Here is a 22,872-nt window from a genome sequence, read left to right on the forward strand (position 1 = left end):
GACATTATAGAGCAGTGGTTATTAGAAGAATCTTTGGAGTTTGAGCCTTGTCTACCATTTGTTAGCTCTGTTCCCGTGCTTTAAAAAAAAAAAATAATAAAGTACAATCTTACAATGTTTTTGAGAGAATTAAAGTTTGCACAGTGCCTAGCATATCCTATAATAAGTACTCCAGATACATACTCTATAGAGAGAAACAAATAGGAAAGCATCATCTGAAAACCCTACCTGTGATACTATATTTTGCAAATCAGAATTTTCATTAAAAATATATAAAGTCGACTGGGATTAGTGGAACACAACTTACACACATGCATACAAGTGTACACACGCTCTCAGAAACAAGAAAACTCATTCTGTTGTGTTTACTCATGCTTAACTGCAGCGAGGTTGACACACCTCTCCACTTCACATCCCATCCCAGGCCTGTCCTCTCTCCTGTCAGGTGAGGTCACGGGTCAAGCTCTCAGGTGGGGCAGCAAGGTAGGCAGTCACAGGCTGTGTACCTGACTTCATGTCATTGGTTTTATGCCAAAGGGAAATAGAGACACATGTAAGATTCTCTTTTATTGTATGAGGTCCTCTTTCCCCATCGTCTGAACAAGCAGGAGTAACTCTTAAAATAGATTTCATCCTTTCCCCCAAAGATTTCAAATAAATGTCTTTCCTAGCCTGGACTGTTCCAGGTGGACTTAAGTCTGCAAGACTTACCCTCACCATCTATTTCACACTCTGAAACAACAGTTTGCAGAAGGTACCAGTGTACCCAGAAAAAATGATGCATGCCCGGAGTTATTTACTAGTATACCCAACAACTGGATCTGGCACTTTGGTTTTTATGGTGTTATTCTGTGCTCTGGCCTCTGAATGAGTTTGTAAGCAGATTTTTAAAGATGAAATAAACTTTTAAAAAATTGTACCACCTCTTTGGCCAGTTTTTCTCAATGGTTACAGTGTTGGCCCATAGACTGAAGGGTCCTGGGCACATACCTCAGTTACAGGTTTAATTCTCAGCTCAGGTCGGGGCACGAGTGAGAGGCAACCAATTGATGCGTCTCTCTCACCTCTCTCTCTCTCTCTCTCTCTCTCTCTCTCTCTCTCTCTCTCTCTCTCTCTCCCCTCCCTTCCACTCTCTCTAAAAATCAATGGAAAAATATCCTTGGGTGAAGATTAACAACAACAACAAAAGAATGCAATCTTGCCATGTGCAACAATATGGATGGATCTTGCGGGCATTATGCTAAGTGAAATAAGTCAGACAGAGAATAAATACTGTATGATCTTCCTTCTTTGTGGAATCTAAAATTAAACAAAATGAAACAACAAGCTCATAGATACAGAGAACAATGTGGTAGTTGCCAGAGGTGGGGGGAATGAGGGTAGGAGAGATGGGTAAAGAGGGTCATAAGTAAATAAATAGATGATAGATAGATAGATAGATAGATAGATAGATAGATAGATAGATATGGCACATTACTGAGCAGCAGCAACAACAAACAAAAAAATCTAATCCAAACAATAAAATAATAAAATGTAGCTATGAGTTTTGATTTAATCATAAAACTCATAATCCACACTCATGTTTTCAGAATTTTATGTCAAATATGAAGCCAATATTATCTGAGCAGCATGCCAGGATTATTGGGGGTTGAAGGGAAAGAAATGACGGCAGAGCAGTGTTTGGGGGCGAGAGAAGTGTGCAATAATGCATTTTTAGAGTCTAAATTGAACTGTATCTTTGTGACAGTTTTTTAGGACATTCCAAGGCTTTCATGGTTTCCCCAAGTATGGAGTCTGGCAATAAAAAAAATAATCTGGCATTTATCTTGCCACAGGAATTCAGGCAGCTGCAGAAGCCCAGATAAATCTAATTTTCATGATTCCTATGATTTTAATAGCCATTTGCTGACTGAAAACTTTATTTGCTATTAAAGTAGAATTGTATCATATAATATGTAACAATTCTGGAATGGCCATGTGACTCCAATTGTTACAAATAAAATTGGGGTTATGATTTCTCGCTATATTAAGGGCTCAATAATTTCAGAGGCTCAAGGTCAAATGGGGCAAAGGTAGTGATTTCTAGGCACCCTTCTCCTAGAGCTAATCACCTGCTGTTTAAAGTAAGGTATGTAAATATAAGACAGATGACAAAATGTTACTTTCATGAAAAACTTTAAGTTATATTCCTATCAACATCTTATTTTTAAATTAGCAAGCAGAGAAGTGTTCCTGAAGTGGAACCATAGAGCAAAAATCCTAAGACCCACAAAACACACACACACACACACACACACACACAGCCATAATATAATAAATTCCCATGCAAAAGTAAATGCAACCACCTCAGTCCATAGTTTAAAATGAAGAGGAAACTCAGTTTATTCCCCAAAAGAGCCTCAAGATGGTTGAGCTTTCCTAAAGAGTTCATGAAACATGTCATTAAAATTGGACGTGTCCATGATTCTATTGCCGACCTCCTAGTTTAGAAATGTTTACTGAGGCTATGAAAGCAGGCATTCAGCTGATGTTCCATGGGTGACTTAGAAGAGAATTCATTGCATTTCATTCCAGTGCAGATTTCAATTTAGCAGAAGTAAAGATCTACATTCAAGTTCACTACGTGCCAGCAGAATTAGAAGCAAGCTACGAGTTCAACAAGAGGTAAAGAGTTAAATTCACTCATTTATTAAAAGTAACATAAGGACACAGGAAAACCAGCATGAAGCTTGAAGCAACATGTAAAATGTATGGCAGGATTATGTGAAAAGTAGGATATGCATCTGACTACAACTATGTAAACCTATCTGCCTGTGAAAAAAAACAAAGCATATATCCACACTACAAACAGCTCAGCTTGTTAAATTGTTTGAGACTCTCTGTATTAAAATTTTATATAGTGCCCTGACAAGTTTGTCTCAGTGGATAGGACATCGGCCTGCGGACTGAGAGGTCCCAGGTTCGATTCTGGTCAAGGGCATGTACCTTGGTTGCGGGCACATCTCCAGTGGGAGGTGTGCAGGAGGCAGTTGATCGATGTTTCTCTCTCATCAATGTTTCTAACTCTCTATCCCTCTCCCTTCCTCTCTGTAAAAAATCAATAATATATATATATTTAAAAAATTTTTTTTATATAGTATAACAGTACCTTTATAATGTTTTTTAAATGAGCAGAATCCTGAGGGTAATGAAGAAGTGTCTAAAAGGTGGAGGAGCCCTGACCAGTTTGGCTCAGTGGATAGAGTGTCGGCCTGCGACTGAAGGGTCCCAGGTTCAATTCTGAACAAGGGCATGTACCTTGGTTTCGGGCACATCCCCAGTAGGGGGTGTGCAGGAGGCAGCTGATGGATGTTTCTCTCTCATGCATGTTTCTAACTCTCTATCCCTCTCTCTTCCTCTCTGTAAAAAAATCAATAAAATATATTTAAAAGTTAAAAAAAATAAAAGGTGTAGGAACCACCAGCCCCTCCATTGAATCTTCTACTTCCAACACTGTGGGGTGTGAAGTTTCTTCTAAAAAAAATGGGGTTTCTCTCACTATTGACAGTTTCTCTGGATAAATCTTTGTCACAAGGGGCTGTCCTGTGCTTCGTAAAATACAAATTTTTAAAGGCATCTGTGGCCTCTAATTTCATCTTCAGGATAAAATATAAACTAATGAATTAAAATTAAAATTAGATGAATTAGATGCCAGCAGTGCCTTCCAATTGTGACAACAAAAACCTTCTCCAGACAGGGCAATGTGTCTCCTAGGTGAACCCCCGCCCCCCAGGGAATATGCAAGAGATGATCACTAAATACCTTTCCTACTCTAATACCCTATGATTGGTTCAAAGTCAAAAGACATACCGGCTTTTTAAAAAGAGCTAATTTGTAGATCAAAATCAGATTAGAAAAAATGTAAAGCAGAGCCCTGCAAATTCCCTTGAGCTCAATTCCAGCCTCACTGGCAGAAGAAAGTGTTGGTTCTAATTTCTCAATGAAATTCATTAAAATGAACATCAGTTGAAGTTATCCTAAGGCCTGGGACTGCTTAAAGCCATGAGTAAGCCCAAGGCTGAGTTTGTATTAGTATTTAACATCCATTACAAATTATCCTGTCCTTTAATCCTGAAAATAGACTGAATGTATTTTAAATACTGTTAACATGGCATCTTTGATGAAAGTGCTAGGTTTGCCACTGGCTCAACAATTGCAATTTAATTAGAATTAAACCATTCAATTTTCATTACATAATTCCAAAGAGCTAAGTGTATGCCATTGGTAAGTAAGTAGGAGGGGCAGAATTTTCCAAGGAATTTTTATATGGCAGATATCATGGTTAAAATGCACAGTAGTATCTCCAGCTAATCTCTATATCTTTTTATCTTAAAAAGTGTTTTATTAGATAGATATTTGGAAGGATGGATGGATGGATGGATGGAGGGAGGGAGGGAGGGATGGATGGATGGATGGATGGATGGATGGATGTTCAATGGCCTTGTATAAGTAAAATCATATTATAAGCCAGTGCACCTGGAACCCTTTGGAAACAAATCCTCCCTTCTGTTCTGTGATACTAGATACCTAATTGCTTTCAGCTCCATTGAGAACAGAACAAATGTGGCACACCAAAGTAGCCTGTATCAGAATCACATGTGCTGCTTGTTAAAACTCAGATTGCTGGGCCTCCTGCCCGAGTTTCTGAGTCAGTAGGTCTGGGATGAGCACTGAGAATCTGCATTTCTAGTGAGTTCCCAGGTGACGCTGATGTTGGTGGTTCAGGGCCCGCAGTCTGTGAATCCTTGGGATAGTGGATTTCAAACCTGAAATAATACAAAACTCACCTATGGTGGGTTTAAAGCTTGTAGCTTTCCCCTTGCCACTCACACCTCTGCATATGAAGCAGTATTTCTGAGGAAGCTTAAATATCTGTGCTGACAAAGGACTTCCATTCCAGGTAATTTTGATACTGATTGTCCTCAAGCTGCTCAGAAAAGGTGATGGCACTGAAGATGAACTTGTAAATCAAAGCAGATAAGAGACAGACAGCAAGAGAGGCATAGGCAGAAAGATAGTGGTTGAGTTTCTTATTAAAGAGGGTGATGTAGCCGAAACCAGTTTGGCTCAGTGGATAGAGCGTCGGCCTGCGGACTGAAAGGTCCCAAGTTCGATTCCAGTCAAGGGCATGTACCTTGGTTGCGGGCACATCCCCAGTAGGGGGTGTGCAGGAGGCAGCTGATCTATGTTTCTCTCTCATCGATGTTTCTAACTCTCTATCTCTCTCCCTTCCTCTCTGTAAAAAATCAATAAAATATATATTTTTTAAAAAAGAGGGTAATGTACAACTCATTGCCAGACCACAAAACTCTAGGAACTCTATACATTTCTTAAATGGTTGTGATTCCTGACATTCTCTCAAAACTCTCAGCTCAAGGGCAGAAAGATCAGCCATCAGCCATAAGAATCAGATTTACACCATGGAATACTAGGCAGCAGTAAAAAAGAAGGTTCTCTTACCCTTTGGGACAGCATGGAGGGACCTGGAGAGTATTGTGCTAAGCAAAATAAGCCAGTCAGAGAAAGACAAGTATCACATGATCTCACTCACATGTGGAATCTAATGAACAAAATAAACTGATGAACAAAATAATTCTGGAGACAAAAGCATGGAACAGATTATGGAATCTCAGAGGGAAGGTGGAGGTGGGTGGGTGGGAAAAGATCAACCAAAGAACTTGTATGCATATATGCATAACCCATGGACACAGACACTAGGGTGGACAAAGCCTGGGGCCGGGGTGGGGACTGGCTAGAAGGGTTCAATGGTGGATAAAAAAGGGGACATATGTAATACTTCCAACAATAAAGATTTAATTTACTAGGTGTATCAGTTAATAATGCGGATTTTGTAATCAAAGAAAACAGGATAATTTCAAGAAACATCAAAAGTGCTTTATTCAAAGTATTGTCCATTGCTAGCTACACATTTCCCCATCTTTCAGGTAATTTGTGGACACTGTCCCAATAGAACTTTTCTTGTTTTGAGGCAAATAATTCAGAGAACCAATTTTCCACTTCTTCATACGTTTTGAAGTGCTGCTCAGAAAGTGCATGTGTCATTCATCGGAACAAGTGGTCGTCTGAAGGAGCAAGGTCTGGTGAATACAGCGGGTGGGTTAATACTTCCCAGGCAAGATCTTTTAATGTGTCTTTAACTAGGTTTGAAGTGTGTGATGGTGCGTCATCACGAAGCAAAATTACTTTGCCGTGTCTTCTGGCCCATTCTGGTCATTTTACAATCAAAGCGTGTTTCAAATTGACCTAGACATTCTTTGTCTTTCACATCGAAATCATCACTTTTAAAGCGCTTAAACCAGCATTCACAAGTATGTCGAAATGGAGGATGTTCACCATAAGCTTCCCGAAGTATACAAGAACTTTCAGCAGCACTTTTCTTCAAAATAAAGTAATAAATTAAAACTTCCCGCAAATGCTCTTTTTTTTGGCACAAAATTTGACATTTTTAAGTGTAAAAATATCTATGATGTTAGCACCTTCAGAAAATTTGACAGATGAAGTTTTGAAGCTTGCTGTCAACACAACAAAATAGCATACATATCAAATTGCATATAGATCAACATATGTGTAACTCCATCTTAGTGGAAAAAATCCGCATTATTAACCGGTACACCTAGTAAAAAAAAAAAAGGATCAGATTATAAGTGAGTAACAAGCACAACCTCTGGAGGTGCTGATGAAAATTATCAGCCTTTTATTTGTGCAATACATCTGGAACGTAACAATGCTCAACTCTTAACGAGTGAATAAAATATCTGAACCACAATGTAATCTCCATGAAGATGGCACATTACACAGGAAGTTCTCAGTAGATTTTAGCAACTGGGCAAAGGTGATTTTTTTTTTTTAAAGGAATAGCACAAAGTCCCTAGACAACACTTATGATCTGAAACTACGATTTACTTTAAAGGATAAAAAAATGTATATTATCCTTAGGTCTGAGACTCACTGTTCCCAGCCTATCAGAACCTGACGTAATACTCACGGAACTCCTAGCTCACTTCAACCCGGGGGAAACTGGGTGGAGACAGGGTAACTGACCATTTCTATTTTCTCTTACTAAAACCATGCAAAATTATTTCTTCGGCCAAATTGGTTCTTATGCTAAACTATGAGTATCTTGATTCCCAGACATCTGAAAAGCCAAATGAAAAGTCTTCCTATTATCACTGAACAATGCTCATTAAGGATGGCTGCAAAGATGAATTTCTTTTCCTTTCTTAAACAGCCAGTCACATATGTGTCCCCTAAAAAGATTCACATTTCTGGATTATTGGACTTTAGAATGCTTACCTCTAACAAGATTCTCACAAATGACAGTTTGTTATCTTAACACAGCCCAAACCACTTCTCTCGTTTGCCTCTTTTTAAATTAAACCATAATAAATTCCTGTGCCCTGAAGGCTGTTGTTACTCCCTTATCATTAAAATAAACACTCCAAATTAACTACATCCCTTAAAAAGAACAAATATTTTATTCTCTTCTTTAAGCTATCTCTATATGACATTAAAAATTTTTTTAACTGAAAATACACACACTCAAGTACCTTAAAGCCATGTACTACATACATTCAGGTTTAATGCATTACCTCTTTAAAAATATATATTTTTTTCATTTATTTCAAAGAGGAAGGGTGAGGGGGAGAGAGAGAGAAACATCAATGATGAGAGAGAATCATCAATCAGCTGCCTCCTGCACGCCCCAAGTTGGAGATCAAGCCCACAACTCTGGCATGTGCCCTGACAGAGAATCAAACCATGACCTCCTGATTCATAGGTCGACACTCAACCACTGAGCCATGCCAGCCAGGCTGCATTACCTCTTTTTTAAATCTTATTTTTTCAACTAATGATTGATTGGCTCTTTTATTCTTAATTCTAGCTTCTTTTATGTAAATGTATTCCTTTACAGAATGTTGAACTTTTTAAAAGATAAAGTTCAAATGTTCATACTTCAGAAATAGTGGGACAAGGTAGGGACATTGGTGTCGAATCTGAATAAAAGAAAATGTATCTAAGGAAGCTACTAAAAAATAAATATTATTTATCCTCATAAATAATTGGCATGCAATTGGCCCCTTTTTTAAATTTAAATATTATAACAGCACACATGATACTTATGACATAATGCATTCTGGTCAAAGGAGCATTTTGGGAGATTCTAGTTGCAAAGATGGGATGGCTGAACAGTCTATTTAGAATGTCGTCCTTTTTCGCGGAAATACTAATATCCTATATATCTGATTTATTTTAAATTATTAAATCCTGACAAAAGGTATTGCTGCTTTGCCATTCAAATGTATAGAGGAGGCAGTGGGAGGGTTTATGCTTTATCATTTCTAGGTCTCTCAAAAATAACTCATACAAAGTAATGCAATCACTAATTCTGGGGCACTAGCCAGGCCAACTTTTAAAGTCATTTTTCCTTTGCTTTGTTGTTCTCTATATTACCTCCTTCTACATCGCACTAACCTAAGTTGTGGAATCCAGAAAGACCTTAAATTTGAAAAGAATGTCAGGGACAAGCCCAGTTGGTGTGGCTCGGTTGATTGAGCGTTGTCTCCTGCACTGGCAAGTTGAGGGTTTGATTCCCGGTCAGGGCACATGCCCGGGTTGCAGGCCTGATCCCCAGTAGGGGGCATGCAGGAGGCAGCTGATCTCTCATTGATGTTTCTATCTCTCTCTCCCTCTCCCTTCCTCTCTCTGAAATCAATAAACACATTATTAAAAAAAGAATATCAGGGAAATTACTTACAGTTTATAGTAGCAACTTCCTTAGCAGGGCCTGTCACCATTTAAATCTTTACTTTCAATAAAAGGAGTAGTTGTAGCTACCACTTTGAACTTGGAAAAACGTTGCTTTAGATACCTGCCTTAATGTATTTGATTCTCTATTATTGCTAAAAGACAAGGACCAGTTATCTATAAATTTCCATTGTAACTTTTCATTTCCTTACCAGAAGTGAGACTTGCAATTTCTTCAGAATCCTGATCTTCATACTTAGTCATTAATTTTGGTGGCATAAACATTTGGTTTAGAATGTGAACCAAATGGTCATCCAATATAAAAGATGTGTCTCCCCCAGCATTTAATTCCTGGTTGATGAAGCTATTCTCTTCTGAAGGACTGTCATGTGGCACAGCAGTAAATCTGGAAGATAAAATGGAAAGTCTTAGGTAAATCTAGAAAACTTTGGGGAATGCAAATAAAATATCACAACAATTTAATATAGCTATTTAATTATATCTTGGGAAAAAAGAGTGGTAAAAATCTAAATTCTTTTCAATCATATAGTCCATGAAGATTCATTATGCTTATTATTTTAAAAAAGTATAAACTGGTAAATTTTTAAATTCCCATTTATCCTTTCTTTTCCCCAATCTGCTTATAGCCTATGAAATACTACTTTGGAATAAACCAAGTCTGATTTGCCACAGAGTTTTAGATAAATGACAAGAAGGTCAATCACAGGTTATTTGTAACAACCAAGTAGTATGTTTCATATTCATATTAATCACCATAGAAAATATAAAAATAGTCATTTAATTTACCAAGAACTGCTCTGAGAAGAATAAGACTATATAAAACATATCTCATTGACATTATGTTTCTTAAAATAGTCTCTACATTTTTATTCTTAGGTGATTAAGAGTTCCCTAGGATAATTTGAGAATATTTTTTATTTAGATGATGATAGAAAACATATTCAATGTAAGTTTGCTCTTATTTTATTCATGTAAATAAATTATGTAATCACAATGTCCAGGTTTACATTTGTTTTTCATACTGGGGTTTGGCACACGCCAGTATTTAACCATTGAAAGTTAATGAAGAAAAGAAAACAAGTCAGACATAATACATGAATAATACATTCATATCAAGTAAAAGCCAAATAATGCCATAACACACAGTTAGGAATGATCATTGTGGCAGCGTGCATCATACTTTGCCAATATGTATCATATGTTTTTAATTTTCAGGAATTCTATTTTGGCAAAGTAGACTCATCAGTTAAATTAGTGTTTTAAATTTGTGTCTTGTTGAGTTTACTTGGGTTTGAGGCAAAAAATTTGTTTTGGTCTGATAGTTGCATAAGAACTATAAGCATATGGTGTTTGCACCTAGATTTATGTTTGTTTGTACATGTTAAAATAACATTATAATATTTTATTTGTCAGTTCTGTAAGACTTGATTTTCCTTTAAATGACTTTATGACTTAATTAATGCTGGGAAACACTGCTTTACATGACATCAATTTTATGTTGCCTTTCAGAAGATGTTGGGTGTTGGACACTCCTTGCTAAACTAACAACTAAATGAAATCTAATTTTAGAGGAACATGAACTTGCATGAATTCTGAGGAACCTACATATTGCCATTTTGCTTCTGTAAGAGACCTTATCTGTTCTGAGAAGCTCTTTGCTTAACTGCCTCTGAGAGGACGGAGTAATTATGGCCTGAAATTTGAGCTTTTGCAAGACTGCATTCAGGGATCCAAGCACAGGCAAGTATAGAGAAAAGCAGAGAGCAACCCAATGGGCCACACTTGTTCTGTCTGAGGTTCAAGTCTCATTCAGATTAGTTATTTATATTTTTATTTCGGATACAATTTTAAGGAAAATTATTTACATGTGCAGCTATAGTGTGAGCTCTTTTCTGTTTTCTGTTGAGGATGAAACCATGAAACATGCTGGCTCAGACTTCAGTGAGTGAGACATTGGGATAAACTGTACTAAGTGTCTCAGCAGATGTCTAAAAAGGTACAAACAAGGAGGAATTATGGATTTTGATTGAAAGTAAAGATGGACTCCAAGTGGAGACAGTTTCAGTTAGGGCTATGAAAGATGGGTAGGGGTCTCACTGGCAGGAATGGGGTCCTCGGCAGCATGACCAGAGGCCCAGGGGGATGGATCAACAGCTCACACAAGGCAGGTGAGAGACCCGTGTGGCCAGAACCCAGCGCTCATGGTGGGACAGATGGGCAGTGAGGTTGAGGTGGATTGGGGCTCAATTGTGGTTTCTATTCTGGGCTAAATTTCAATGTGGGCATTGCTGAGGAAACCATGCATTTAAAGGCAAACTTGTAATAAAGCTCATGAGGATGCTATAGGAACATCAATCCAGGAAGCAGGCTTGATGTGGAACTTCTGCTACAGAAAATGAGATGCATGAAGAGCCTTTACTTCAAGGACCTTATTAGCTTCCTCACCCTAATAACCTGCCATCAGCCAGTTATACCCGTCAGTCCGTTAACAGTCACTTGTAAACATAAGAGCTTTCTGACTCACAAGAGACCGCTGTCTTGATTATCCTCTGCTTGTGAATTGATGAGTCTACAGGCATTCTCAAGCCCTGGCGGCGGGTACTGATTGAATCCTCCTATTGAGAGAGCAGAGTTATAGTTAGATTTTTACACAAGAAATTGCGTGTGCTAGGTAAAGAGAATCCCAGCAGGAATCTTCTTGAGACAATAAATGTCACTAATATATTTCAGCAAAATTTGGCTGGGGTGAAAACAGAATATAGTAGCAACCAGAAATAGCATTCAAAACTTGATGTTAGAGTGTTTGTCAGTCAAAGAATGATCAAGGGTCAGGGAAAACAGGCTTCCTCAAATTGCTCATTGAAGGGTTCATTGAGATGCAGAGACCCATGACTTCCATACGCTCAGGCTCACATAATCTAAGAGGAATTTTATTCTGACTCTATAAAGCTTCTTCACTTTGCTAACAAATCAAATACAGAAAATGTAATATTTCATTGCAGGATGCTATTTCTGTGCTTCTGTACCAATTAACACGGATTTCTAGGAAGAAAGAAACCCCAGAAAGGGTTTTAGCTTACTGACCTAAATAAATCCATTGATGCCCTTCCCATTGTTGTTCTACAAGCTATGAAATATTGAGGAGTATATCATTCCCCCCTCATTCAGGAAAACACATAGTTTTTAGTGAAAAGAGGCCTTTGACCATTGAATGGTCCAAGACTCCATGAAAATATCTCAGATAATGTTTTTGGTTTTATACCAATCATATTTCTCTGGTTCTAAGATGAGCTTCTTTTTTTTTCTATTTCTCTGAAATGAGACTATGTCTTCTAATCAATTGCACTTGACAGTTGCTGTGAGTGAGGCGGAATTGCAAGGCAGTTATTGTCTGTGAATATGGGAATAGCAAACATGCCAGCATCGAAACCTGTAGAACTGGTGTCAGTGGTTTTAAAAAGTTCCCAGAAGTATCCTAGGAGAGGAGTCTTTTAACCCCTACAAACCCAGTGGTTATGGGAAGGCAGTGAACTGGATGCTTAACTACGTTCCTCTGGTGGGAGTCAAATGAAAGCAAGCTCTACATAATTGTAAGGCCACGCACGAGCCCAGCAAGACCAGCTCTGAGTTATTTATAGTCTTTTAAAAGTGCTGCATCATCATCAATCTTGATGGCATGAAGAACAATATTCAATGGGAAAAGGTGGTTATTAGTAACTCTGAGTGAAGAAATCACTCACTAGGGTCAAATTGTGAATATGAAGTTTTAGGGATGCCTTCACCAGTCATGGCACGAGTGCTGCACGGTACCCTCAAAGAACTCTTCTAATTATTATTTAATAAAACACTCCAAAAGGAAAGTTAGTATCAGCATTTAATTGGAAGCATTTTTCTATAGTTTTACGTAATAGAATGATGTATCATACTCTGATGAAGGCATTCAGTTAGAGAAATAACATGATATTCCCAAGTGGGCAATTATCTGCTTCTTCAATCGAACGTGAGCCAAAGGAGAAAGGTGGCGCCCTCTGCAATGAGGAGTGAACTCTCCAGATCTTGTCACTGCGGTGGTGCTGGACATTCCTCGAACACCAGGGCAACTGTGGAATTCTAGGATGGTGGCATTGGTTTCAGCAGAACCTAACTCTGAACCTGTCAGATTCCCAGAGAGAATAGGTTCCGCTCCAATTCTCTGAGATCCTCTAGAGCAGTGGTTCTCAACCTTCCTAATGCTGCGACCCTTTAATACAGTCCCTCATGTTGTGGTGACCCCCAACCATAAAATTATTTTTATTGCTACTTCATAATTGTAATTTTGCTACTGTTATGAATTGTAATGTAAATATCTGATATGCAGGATGCATTTTCATTGTTACAAATTGAACATAATTAAAGCATAGTGATTAATCACAAAAACAATATGTAATTATATATGTGTTTTCCGATGGTCTTAGGTGACCCCTGTGAAAGGGTCGTTCAGCCCCCAAAGGGGTCGCGACCCAAAGGTTGAGAACCGCTGCTCTAGAGCAATTTCTCAAGCTCAGTGCTATTTCCCTTTGGGGCTGGATCATTCTTTGCTGCCGGGGCTTGGGAGAGGCCCTGTGCATTGTAGGATGTTTAGCAGATCCCTGGCCCCGACCCACCAGATACCAGCAGTATCCTCTCCCTCAGTTGTGACAACCAAACATGTCTACAGACATTTACAAATGTGCTCTGAGGGCAAAATTATCCTCAGTTGAGAAGCACTGCTGTAGAAAAAGTGTTTCTCAAACCACTTGTGGTGAAGGACAAGGCATTTTTATTTCTAATCCTTTGGAGACTGATACTTCTGGTTACCTTGTACAATAAGATAGTGTCCACTGTTCATGCGCTTGCATGCCGTGTCTTGTCAAATCGCTTTAACATTTCCTAGATGCTTCCTCTCAGTTTCTGTATCTCTCCCTTCACAGCTCAGTCTGTGAACTCGCACCCATCCAGGGGTGACACTGGGGTGCATTGGCCCAGAACCTTGCTCCTCAAAGTGTCATTCTTGGACCAGAGTATTGTCATAAGTGGGGACGCTGTTAGAGATGCAGAATCTCAGCCTCCGCCCTGGACATACTGAATCAGAACCTGCATTTCAACAGCCATGTGTTGTATGCTCACACGCTTGGGGAGCAGCACAGGGCTGTGCTGTCTTTACATCCTCATACAGGTCTCCAGGGAGGGCAAGGTTGGAAATAAACCTGGGGTAGCAGAGAAAACTTTGTTTTAAATGCTCATCCTGGAGACCATCTGAGAGTGGCTAAAATCCCTTTAGGTTGAGGGAGTGTGGCTCAGGAGACCTCCAGTAACCCTGTGCTTTCTAAAGTGCTGAGATTTGGGCTAAAAGACATTGTATCATGAAAAAGGGAGGTCCCACCACATTATGACTAAGATATAAACAGGGTATAATCATGTGTCCTATCCCTCTCTCCAACTCACCGAAAGTCTAATTCATATATTTGGGTTAGTTGTAGATACAAAAACATGTTATCTTATGTTATCAACACTATTAACCAAGTAATTTGTTAAAACAAACAGGAAAAACAAAAGAATGACTCACGTCGGATGGAGTACACAAATGGCTTTAAAAACTTCACAATATAATCCAGATCTGGTTTGTGAATTCTCCCAAGCTGTATCAGATGGTGATCAAGTGGGTAGCTGGCTAACTCTTCCATGTTGTCCTCATGTGGAGAGGCCAGGGAAATCACAAATATGGCATAGCCTTGACACTGGGCTCTCAGAGCCATCTTCTTTAACAATTCTTTTCTCTCATGATTTTCTCCAGCTGAGACCACAAAGATGACCTTATGTTTTCTCAGGTTGGGTGCTCCTGGGAAGAGATTCTCCATGGTCCACAGCAGGGCATGGCCAATGGTGGCTTCTCCATTTAGCTGCTGGAGGGAATTCTGGATGTGGTTCTTCATTAGGACTTGGCTGTTATAAGTTGTAAATGCAAACTCTGTTTTTACTGCACCCTTCTTTCTCCTAGAACTATCCCAAGGAGAATAGCTCAACAGGGCAATCCTGTCACCAGAGCCTGAGATTAAAGGGTCTGAAGCAATGTCGAAGTTGTCAAGCATTGAGCTCACCAAGTCTTTCATAACCTTAAACTCACCACTTGCTATATTCTGAGAATTGTCTAAGAGGAAGGCTACATCCATGTGAGAATTTTCAGGCAAAATAACCTCTTTGGTGCAAGCATTTGGAAAACATTTATCTGAAAAATACATAGAGAGACTCATCAATCAATGTTCAATGTTGGCACAAGACTGTTGTTTGAGATCTTCAAGTGACTCGGTGACTGATTACCAAGAATTAATAATTTGACCAACACTTCTTCAATCTCACATCATTTAAGTTAGTGAGGACTTTTCTTTCTTTTAAAAAATATTATCTTTATTCTTTTTTTTTTTTTAAATATATTTTATTGATTTTTCACAGAGAGGAAAGGAGAGAGATAGAGAGAGTTAGAAATATCGATGAGAGAGAAACATCGATCAGCTGCCTCTTGCACATCCCCCACCGGGGATGTGCCCGCAACCCAGGTACATGCCCTTGACCGGAATCGAACCCGGGACCTCTCAGTCCGCAGGCTGACGCTCTATCCACTGAGCCAAACCGGTTTCGGCATCTTTATTCTTATTTATTTTTAATTTATCTTTGTTGTTGACAGTATTACAGATGTCCCTCTTTTTCCCCTATTGACCCCTTCACTCTGCACCCCCTCCCCTCGGGCTTTCATCTCACTATTGTCTGTGACCATGAGCTATGCAATGCGCATATAAATTCTTTGGTTAATCTCTTACCCACACCCTCCCCCACCTTCTCTCTGAACTAAATCAGTCTGTTGTATGCTTCAATGTCTCTGGGTCTATTTTGTTCATCAGTTTATTTTGTTTAATGAGGTATTTTCAATGTCCCAATATTTCTGTAGCAACTAGCAGACAAATGGGAAGGTCTTGTTAAAAGCAGGTGTGGGTAGCATATATACTTGAAATGTATGAGTCATTTCAAACTCAGAAAATATTTTCAATATTTTAGAGGCTTTTGATACAAACTATCAAACTGTCCACAAGAAAAGCCATATCAATTGGAATAATCTTCTAAACCAATTTTCACTGTCTTTGGAAACTGCAAATATTACAGAGATTGAAACCCTGACATATGGTGTTGGAAAACTGGAAAACTTAAAACGAAATTTTCAAGAAAAAATAGAAATCTCTGATAAAGTCATTCATATTTAATAACTCATCCAGAGGGCATTTAAGTGTTTCAGCACAATAAATTCTTCTCACTGGTCTTACCATAGCAAAGGGTACAACGCTGAAGTCTTTCTAATGGTTCATGGTCCCCACTTGAAGGAGCTGGAATCACCTGGAATGTTCCAGTGTTGTCAAACTGCATTGAAAAAAAAAGAGAATATGCTTATTTGCTCACTTTTTTTTAGTTATTAGAAAGCCATTATACACCCACTTAAAAGATTAATTTGAAAAACACCCAACCAATTACCATTACTTTTTTATAACCTTTTGCTCTATTCAATGCATTTTTAAACACACACACACACACACACACGTACAGACACACACTCCCCTTTATCCTAAATATAATTCAAAGAAGATTATAGAACAGGTAATAGCATCCCTATTTTCTATTGAGAAAACTGGCACAAGACACCACCAGATTCATGCATTGGGTCAGGTAATAAAATCTCACTCTTATTTCCAAGCCTGCAATTCTGCACTGAATTTTTACATGCCTCTGACTATGCACCGACTGATTATGTGCTGCACATCAGCTTCTGACACTGGATCCTGCAGAAATTTTACACTCACAGGTTTTCCTTGGTCTCGTTAAGGAGTGATCCCAACTATGTCCACCCTGATCACACTATCTAAAAGAAGGCACATCTTTCAGATGTCCAGGGGATTTCCCGATCACAAATTCCAATTGAAAGTCAGCTTTAAAAGGCAGTAGACAGAAGGCACTGAGTCTATGCAAAATTCTTGTTTGTACAACTCCTGATTTTGTGTTTCTTAATTACATTTTTTGCATTAATACTCACTAAAGTGGACAATGTGTAGCATTAATTAATTCAATCATTCCTTGAGACAATTACTACTTGTGAGGCATTGTGCAAGGTGGAGACTTTTATTAAAAGGAGATAAAGCTATCATTCCCAGGTAGTGATGAAGGTATCCCTCAATCCACAAAGATGCTTATATTTTTTTCTCCATCTCCACTGGGAAATTAAAGGGTTCGGAAAGTCACACCTTCTATTTTTCTGTAAAGTGCAAAGTGGACATTTGGAAATATTTATAATCATTCCAGCCTTATGGTTTGAAAGTATTTACTACATTCCTACTCTCTACTTGTTATAAAATAGGATACTTTGGGTGTTATTTTTGTATTTGAACTTATCGGTTCCCCATGTAAAGACTAAATGCTACCTTGGTAAATCAAGGAAGTCTATTCATAGAAGTATAACCTGTGTTCGTCATTCATCCACTCATTTATTCGTTCAGCAAATATTTATTGAATGCCTATAATATTCTCAGTGCTGGGGTACAGAAATGAACAGATGAGATAAAATCTCCACCTTCCATGTTTGTGGGGGGACGTATGCCATACCATAACAATTAAGTACACTATCTTGTATGTTGGGAATAATTATTCTTAGAGGAAAAAGCTTTGACTTTTTATAGTCCTTCCTGTCAGGATCTATTGTGACTCTCCCGGGCCTCTTATTTCTAAAAGATTCTTGGGTGCATTATGAGCAGATTGATTCTCTTCATTATTTTTTTACAGTAGAAATATGAGTATTTGTATGAAAACAGACTTTTAGAAACTCTTGGATGACATGAGGGCTTCACACAGTTCCAGAAACATGTATTCCATGGATAATTTGAGCATATTGAAAAATTAGTAGAACAGTAGATGGAGAAGTTTTTTAGTTTGGGGGGGAAGTGCAAGGAAGCACTGATCCCATAAGAATCTGTGGATCCAAAGGGAAGGAACCACTCTTGGGAAAAATGTTCATATACATCAAATGTCTCATATCACATTAGGGGTTCAAAGAGCCCCTAAACTTCATCCATGACAGGTTAAGACCAGCTGTTCAATGAGATACAGGGAACAGATGACATATTGAGAATCAGATTGGCAGAAGGCTGGCAGAGCACCGTATTCTCAGCCCTTTCAATCAACAGACCTGGGTTCAAATCTTGTTTAGCCCTGTAGTAGCTGTACAAAGTTGGAGAAGTCACTCAAACTCTCTGGGCCTCAGTTTCCTAATTTTAAAATGGAGATAACACTGCATTGACTTCAGAGGGTTGTGACAACGTATGAGTATGTGCATACATTTGTAGGGACAGTGCCTGGCACACAGCAAGAGCTGAACAAATGTGGCTGCTATTATTATTGACGGCTATTATTTGATATTGGATTTGATGGACCCTGGCAACCAGACAGCTGTGTAAACTGCAGAGGGACTCAAGAGGCCACAGATCTCTCCCTACTCCCCACCATTGCCATCCTGCTAGTACCGCGATCTTAAAGATGAAGTTGCCAAGAGAAGTTCTTACCCCAAAAGCCTCATCCAGGAAGCCCCTTTCATTAAAAGCAAAGACTGCTGGACTGATATCCAGGGCACTAAGCTCCATGGTGGCCGTGATGATGGATGACTTGCTGGATGACTGTCCATTGCTGAAAAACACGGCAACCCTCCTCAAGTTGGCTCCCGCATACGTCCGCTTGAAAACGTTCCGGGCCACAAACCTCATCGCATTACCGATGTCTTGGGCTTCTGTGGGGACTTGGTATTTTATCTGGGAAAGAAGCTGGAGGAGTTGTTTCTTGGTATGGTAGTCGGACCAACGGATGAGATAGCTGGTGCCTGAGTCATAGGAAACCACAACAACTCTCGCTCCCACAGGGCAATTGTTTTCCCTGATGTTAAGGTCATTGACAATAGAAATGATCACATCCCTCATTTCATTAAATCTCTGTTCTGTGATACCATGGGACTGGTCCAGGGCAAATACCAGCTCTGTTGGATATACCGGACACTTTTCTACAAAAAATGAAAAACAGAAGCATGAAGTTATCTCACTGGACCAAAAAGCCTTTCCCAATCCCTTTACTCTAGTAAGGTTGGCTCACACCGAGGTCTAGGAAAATGCAAGTGTCACATACAGCTCTAGAACTGGGGGCACCTACGCATAAAGGAAGGAACGGCGTCTGCTCTGCTAGCTTGAAGATGTTGCATAAAGATAGACCATTAATATCTGGCTACATAAAGTGCAGACTTTACAGCCTCCCTTTCCTAGGGTCTGTCTAGCAGGGTACCTGGCAGATTTAATTCTAATTCATAAACTTTTATAGGGCGCTTACATGTACAAAGTTTTGTTTTGTTTCAGAATTAAAGTGTATGGTGCCATACTTTGTGATAAGGTCAACGACCCCGCAGGTCTACTTTAGCAGGCCTGTGGGAGACCAGGGGCTTGAAGTTGACCTAACTGGCCTCAGTGGCAATGTCATCCAACGGATCTAAGGCGCCATGCACCACCGATTGCAGTCTAGGCCGCGGGAAGACCGTTCATGGCAGGGTCAGGCTGACAAGTGGTGGGTGCTCAGGGAGATGCACGGTGGGTACTGATGAGATGAAAAGTGTGGGTCAGAGGGAAGAGACACTGCCTGTCCAAGAAGCCCGTATCCAGGGGTCAATCAGCAAACAGACCAATAGAATATGGTCAGCCAGGGAGCCCTGTCACCGAATCCCTCGGCAACACGGGGCCTACTCCATGACCAAATTTAGTTATAAATTCTGACAGAACTTAGAAAGAACAACAGTGTGAAGGGGCTGGGATCTGGTGGGGGAGGTCATTATTTTACAACCAGGTCAAATATGTCATGGACGGTTATTGTCCAAATCAGAAGACAGAAGTGTCTGCATAAAAAAGACGTCCTTTATCCCACAGGGGTGAGTGTTTCTTCAAATTGGTCTTGTTAGAACACAGTAATAATTTCAGCGAGAAACATAGTATGATAAGAATACTCACCTCTCCAACAAGCTATAAAAATGAGAGAAAGAGAGAGAGAGAGAGAGAGAGAGAGAGAGAGAGAGAGAGAGAGAGAGAGAGAGAGAGAAGTCAATGATGGTTTCAGAACACATACTAAACCTAACCCAAAACAACCAAATTTCAACAAAGCTTAATATTTGGCTTGACTCTAATTACACACGAGGCTAATGCTTAAGTTACTTACGGGAAGCCACGGCTGAAGGATTGAGGGAGACGTCCATACACAGAATTTTATTAATGTGTGACCTTCCCCGACCCTTTCTCCTTGTGAGCCACGGCAGCAGACTTGAGCAGAATTTTGGTTGAAATCAGAAACACTGATCACTTGTCTTAGAAGCAGGATGGATGGGCCTCTGATTAAATGGCGAGATAGCTAAAATCCAATTTGTTTTGTATCTCTTCTTAGAGCCTTCTGAGAGTCATTCAGCAAGGCAAGGCTAAAACACGGGGTTTTATTTTCTTCCCTGATGAACACCTTGGGAAGCTCTATTTTCCTGCAGAACTGTGAGGATTTCCAAATGAATTTTGTCTGGACTAAAAAATACAGCTCCTGCGTTTGAGCAGTCTCAGTAACTAGAGAGCAGAGGGAAAGCCCCCAAGGGTTTCTCCTGAGTAAAATAGCTCTGGTTTCCTCTAAGTGAATTACTCTGTCAGATGAAGCAGGGGAACGTCAGTCAATCTCTAAGTAAGCACGGGCCTGACAATTTCCATATTCATTTTACTCAATTCAATTCCTAGGAAGCAACGAGTCACTCCAATATAATGAAAGGTTTTATGAGCACTGACAACACACTGGCCTCCCTTCCTGCCGTCCCACCGCGCATGCTCCTCTCACATCAACCCTACCAGCAGCTTTTGCCTTTAGCCTCTGCCAGCAGACAGCACACATAGCCCACAGCCTGCTCTGCATCTCCAGGCCTGAAACAGATCCCTTTGTTTTTCACAGAGAACTTTTTTATTTTATTTGTTAACCTCCAACCCAGCTATGAGGCTAAAAGCACAGGCGCTAGAAATAGACACACCCGTCTAGGTTTGAACCTGGGTGACTTTGGAGAAACTAGTTGACCTCTTTAAATAAAAACAAAAAAAATTTTTATTGGTTTTTAGAGAAAGAGAAAGGGAGTGGGAGAGAGAGAGAAACATCAATGTGGGAGTGAAACATCCATCGGCTGCCTCCTGCACGCCTCACACTGAGGATCGAGCCTGCAACCCAGGCATGTGTCCTGACCTGGAATCGAACTAGCAACCCCTTGGGGCACTGGATGACGCCCAGCCAGCTGAGCCACACTGGCCTGGGTGAAACCAGGTGACTTCTTTTAGTGCAGTGGTTCTCAGCCTTCTGACCCTTTAAATACAGTTCCTCATGTTGTGACCCAACCATAAAATAATTTTCGTTGCTACTTCATAACTGTAATGTTGCTTCTGTTAGGAATCGAAATGTAAATATCTGATATGCAGGATGGTCTTAGGCGACCCCTGTGAAAGGGTCGTTCGACCGCCAAAGGGGTCGCGACCCACAGGTTGAGAACCGCTGATTTAGTGTTTCTTTTTAAATGTTTTATTTCTAAAAATCCTTGTTATGGCTCTCCCTCCAAAACTCTAATCATTTGGGTCCTTCTCTTTTATTCTCAACCATACACCTCTCTCCACATTCCCCCCAGCCTCTAGATGACTTATTCCATTCTGGGGTTTAGGGTCCTGGCCACCAGCTCAGGACTCGGGCCCCATCCTGGGTTCGTCCCTTGGGGTTCTGTTTCTGTCTCTAGATTTCCATTCTTTGGAACCTCATCCATCCATGTGACTCTAAGGACCACAAACACTTGAGTGACTTCAACATTTGAGCCTCCTTCCCTGATCCTCTCCTTTATTATTGCCCCATTTCATCCGCTGCCTCATTTCCTAGCAATTTAGGGCCTACACAGCGTTCCTCTTCCTCTAAAATGTTTCAAGTCATCACGTTTTCCTACCAATTGATTTCCCTTCGCAACCCTTCCCCTGCCTCCTGATCCACAGTGATACTAAGCCTCTCCCCATCTGGCCTTACAGGGATTTTAAATTTGTTTTAGTTGTTGTTCTGTCCTTGCCACACACTTACAATGGCTATGTTTTCGTCCAGTCTCCTTCAGTAAACTCTCTCCAATTTTCCCATTTTACATTTTTTATTGTGATTGTATAAGCATGATTATAAGCCACAATGCAAACATAAAGACTAATCACCTAAAATTCCACCCACCTAACACAATAAGTTGTTACACTTTTTCTACCTTCTTCTCCAGTACTCATTTCTATGTATATATATTTACCTCTATGTAAACATAATGAGGATCCAATTTAATTTTCTGCTCTATAATGGCAATATTTTTCATATTCTGACTGTCTTCATAAAACTATATCTGCTTAATATTTTATCAGAAGATGATGCACAATAATGTAATAAGTGTACAGAGTCGGAGGGTACACTTTATTTTGCTTTAATGAATATTTCAGCAATCATCTGTACCTATAATTTTTCCCTTGTTTTGCTTTATTTCCTTAGGATAATTGTTTAGAAATGAGTTACTGGGTGTTTTCTACCTTATATCCCCCTTTTCATAAAGAAGACAGCCCCTCTATTTGTTGACTTCTGCTTCATTCCTTTGCTGAAACTGTGTCTTGCCAGTCCCCATCACTTCCCCATAGTAGGATTCAATTATCCCCATCTAAGGAGCCTTCATTAACTGAGTAACTAATCAACTAAACCCAAACTCCCATGCACATCCCTTTAATACCATGTTCTCTCAGGCCTTTGTACATTATTGTCATAGGAATGTGTGAACTAATTCACAAATCTCTTGAGTTAGTCTCTATTCCCCATAGGCATGTTGCATGCCATTTACTTATACCCCTTTTTCTCCCACCTTTGAAGTGAGCTGTTCCCACAGCAGGCACTCAGGACAAG

The 22,872-nt window shown here is 39.7% G+C and overlaps 1 protein-coding gene across 3 annotated transcripts in view; it reads right to left on the minus strand.

Annotated features, from left to right (window-relative positions):
- COL6A5 (collagen type VI alpha 5 chain) overlaps nt 1-22,872 on the minus strand; it is a 102,779-nt gene that overhangs the window by 12,414 nt on the left and 67,493 nt on the right. For 2 of the 3 annotated variants that reach the window (XM_036332646.1, XM_036332647.1), the window contains 6 exons: nt 19,914-19,925; nt 18,438-18,925; nt 16,158-16,251; nt 14,411-15,070; nt 11,351-11,441; nt 9,018-9,211 (listed from right to left, as the gene is read on the minus strand). In XM_036332646.1, the coding sequence (XP_036188539.1) occupies nt 9,018-9,211; nt 11,351-11,441; nt 14,411-15,070; nt 16,158-16,251; nt 18,438-18,925; nt 19,914-19,925 (1,539 nt within the window). Of the gene's footprint in view, nt 1-6,611; nt 6,674-9,017; nt 9,212-11,350; nt 11,442-14,410; nt 15,071-16,157; nt 16,252-18,437; nt 18,926-19,913; nt 19,926-22,872 lie in introns of those variants that run through there. The other variant, XM_036332648.1, reaches the window with a different exon arrangement.

The sequence above is a fragment of the Myotis myotis genome, unplaced genomic scaffold (assembly GCF_014108235.1).
Source record: "Myotis myotis isolate mMyoMyo1 unplaced genomic scaffold, mMyoMyo1.p scaffold_m19_p_13, whole genome shotgun sequence".
NCBI classification, from domain to species: Eukaryota; Metazoa; Chordata; class Mammalia; order Chiroptera; family Vespertilionidae; genus Myotis; species Myotis myotis.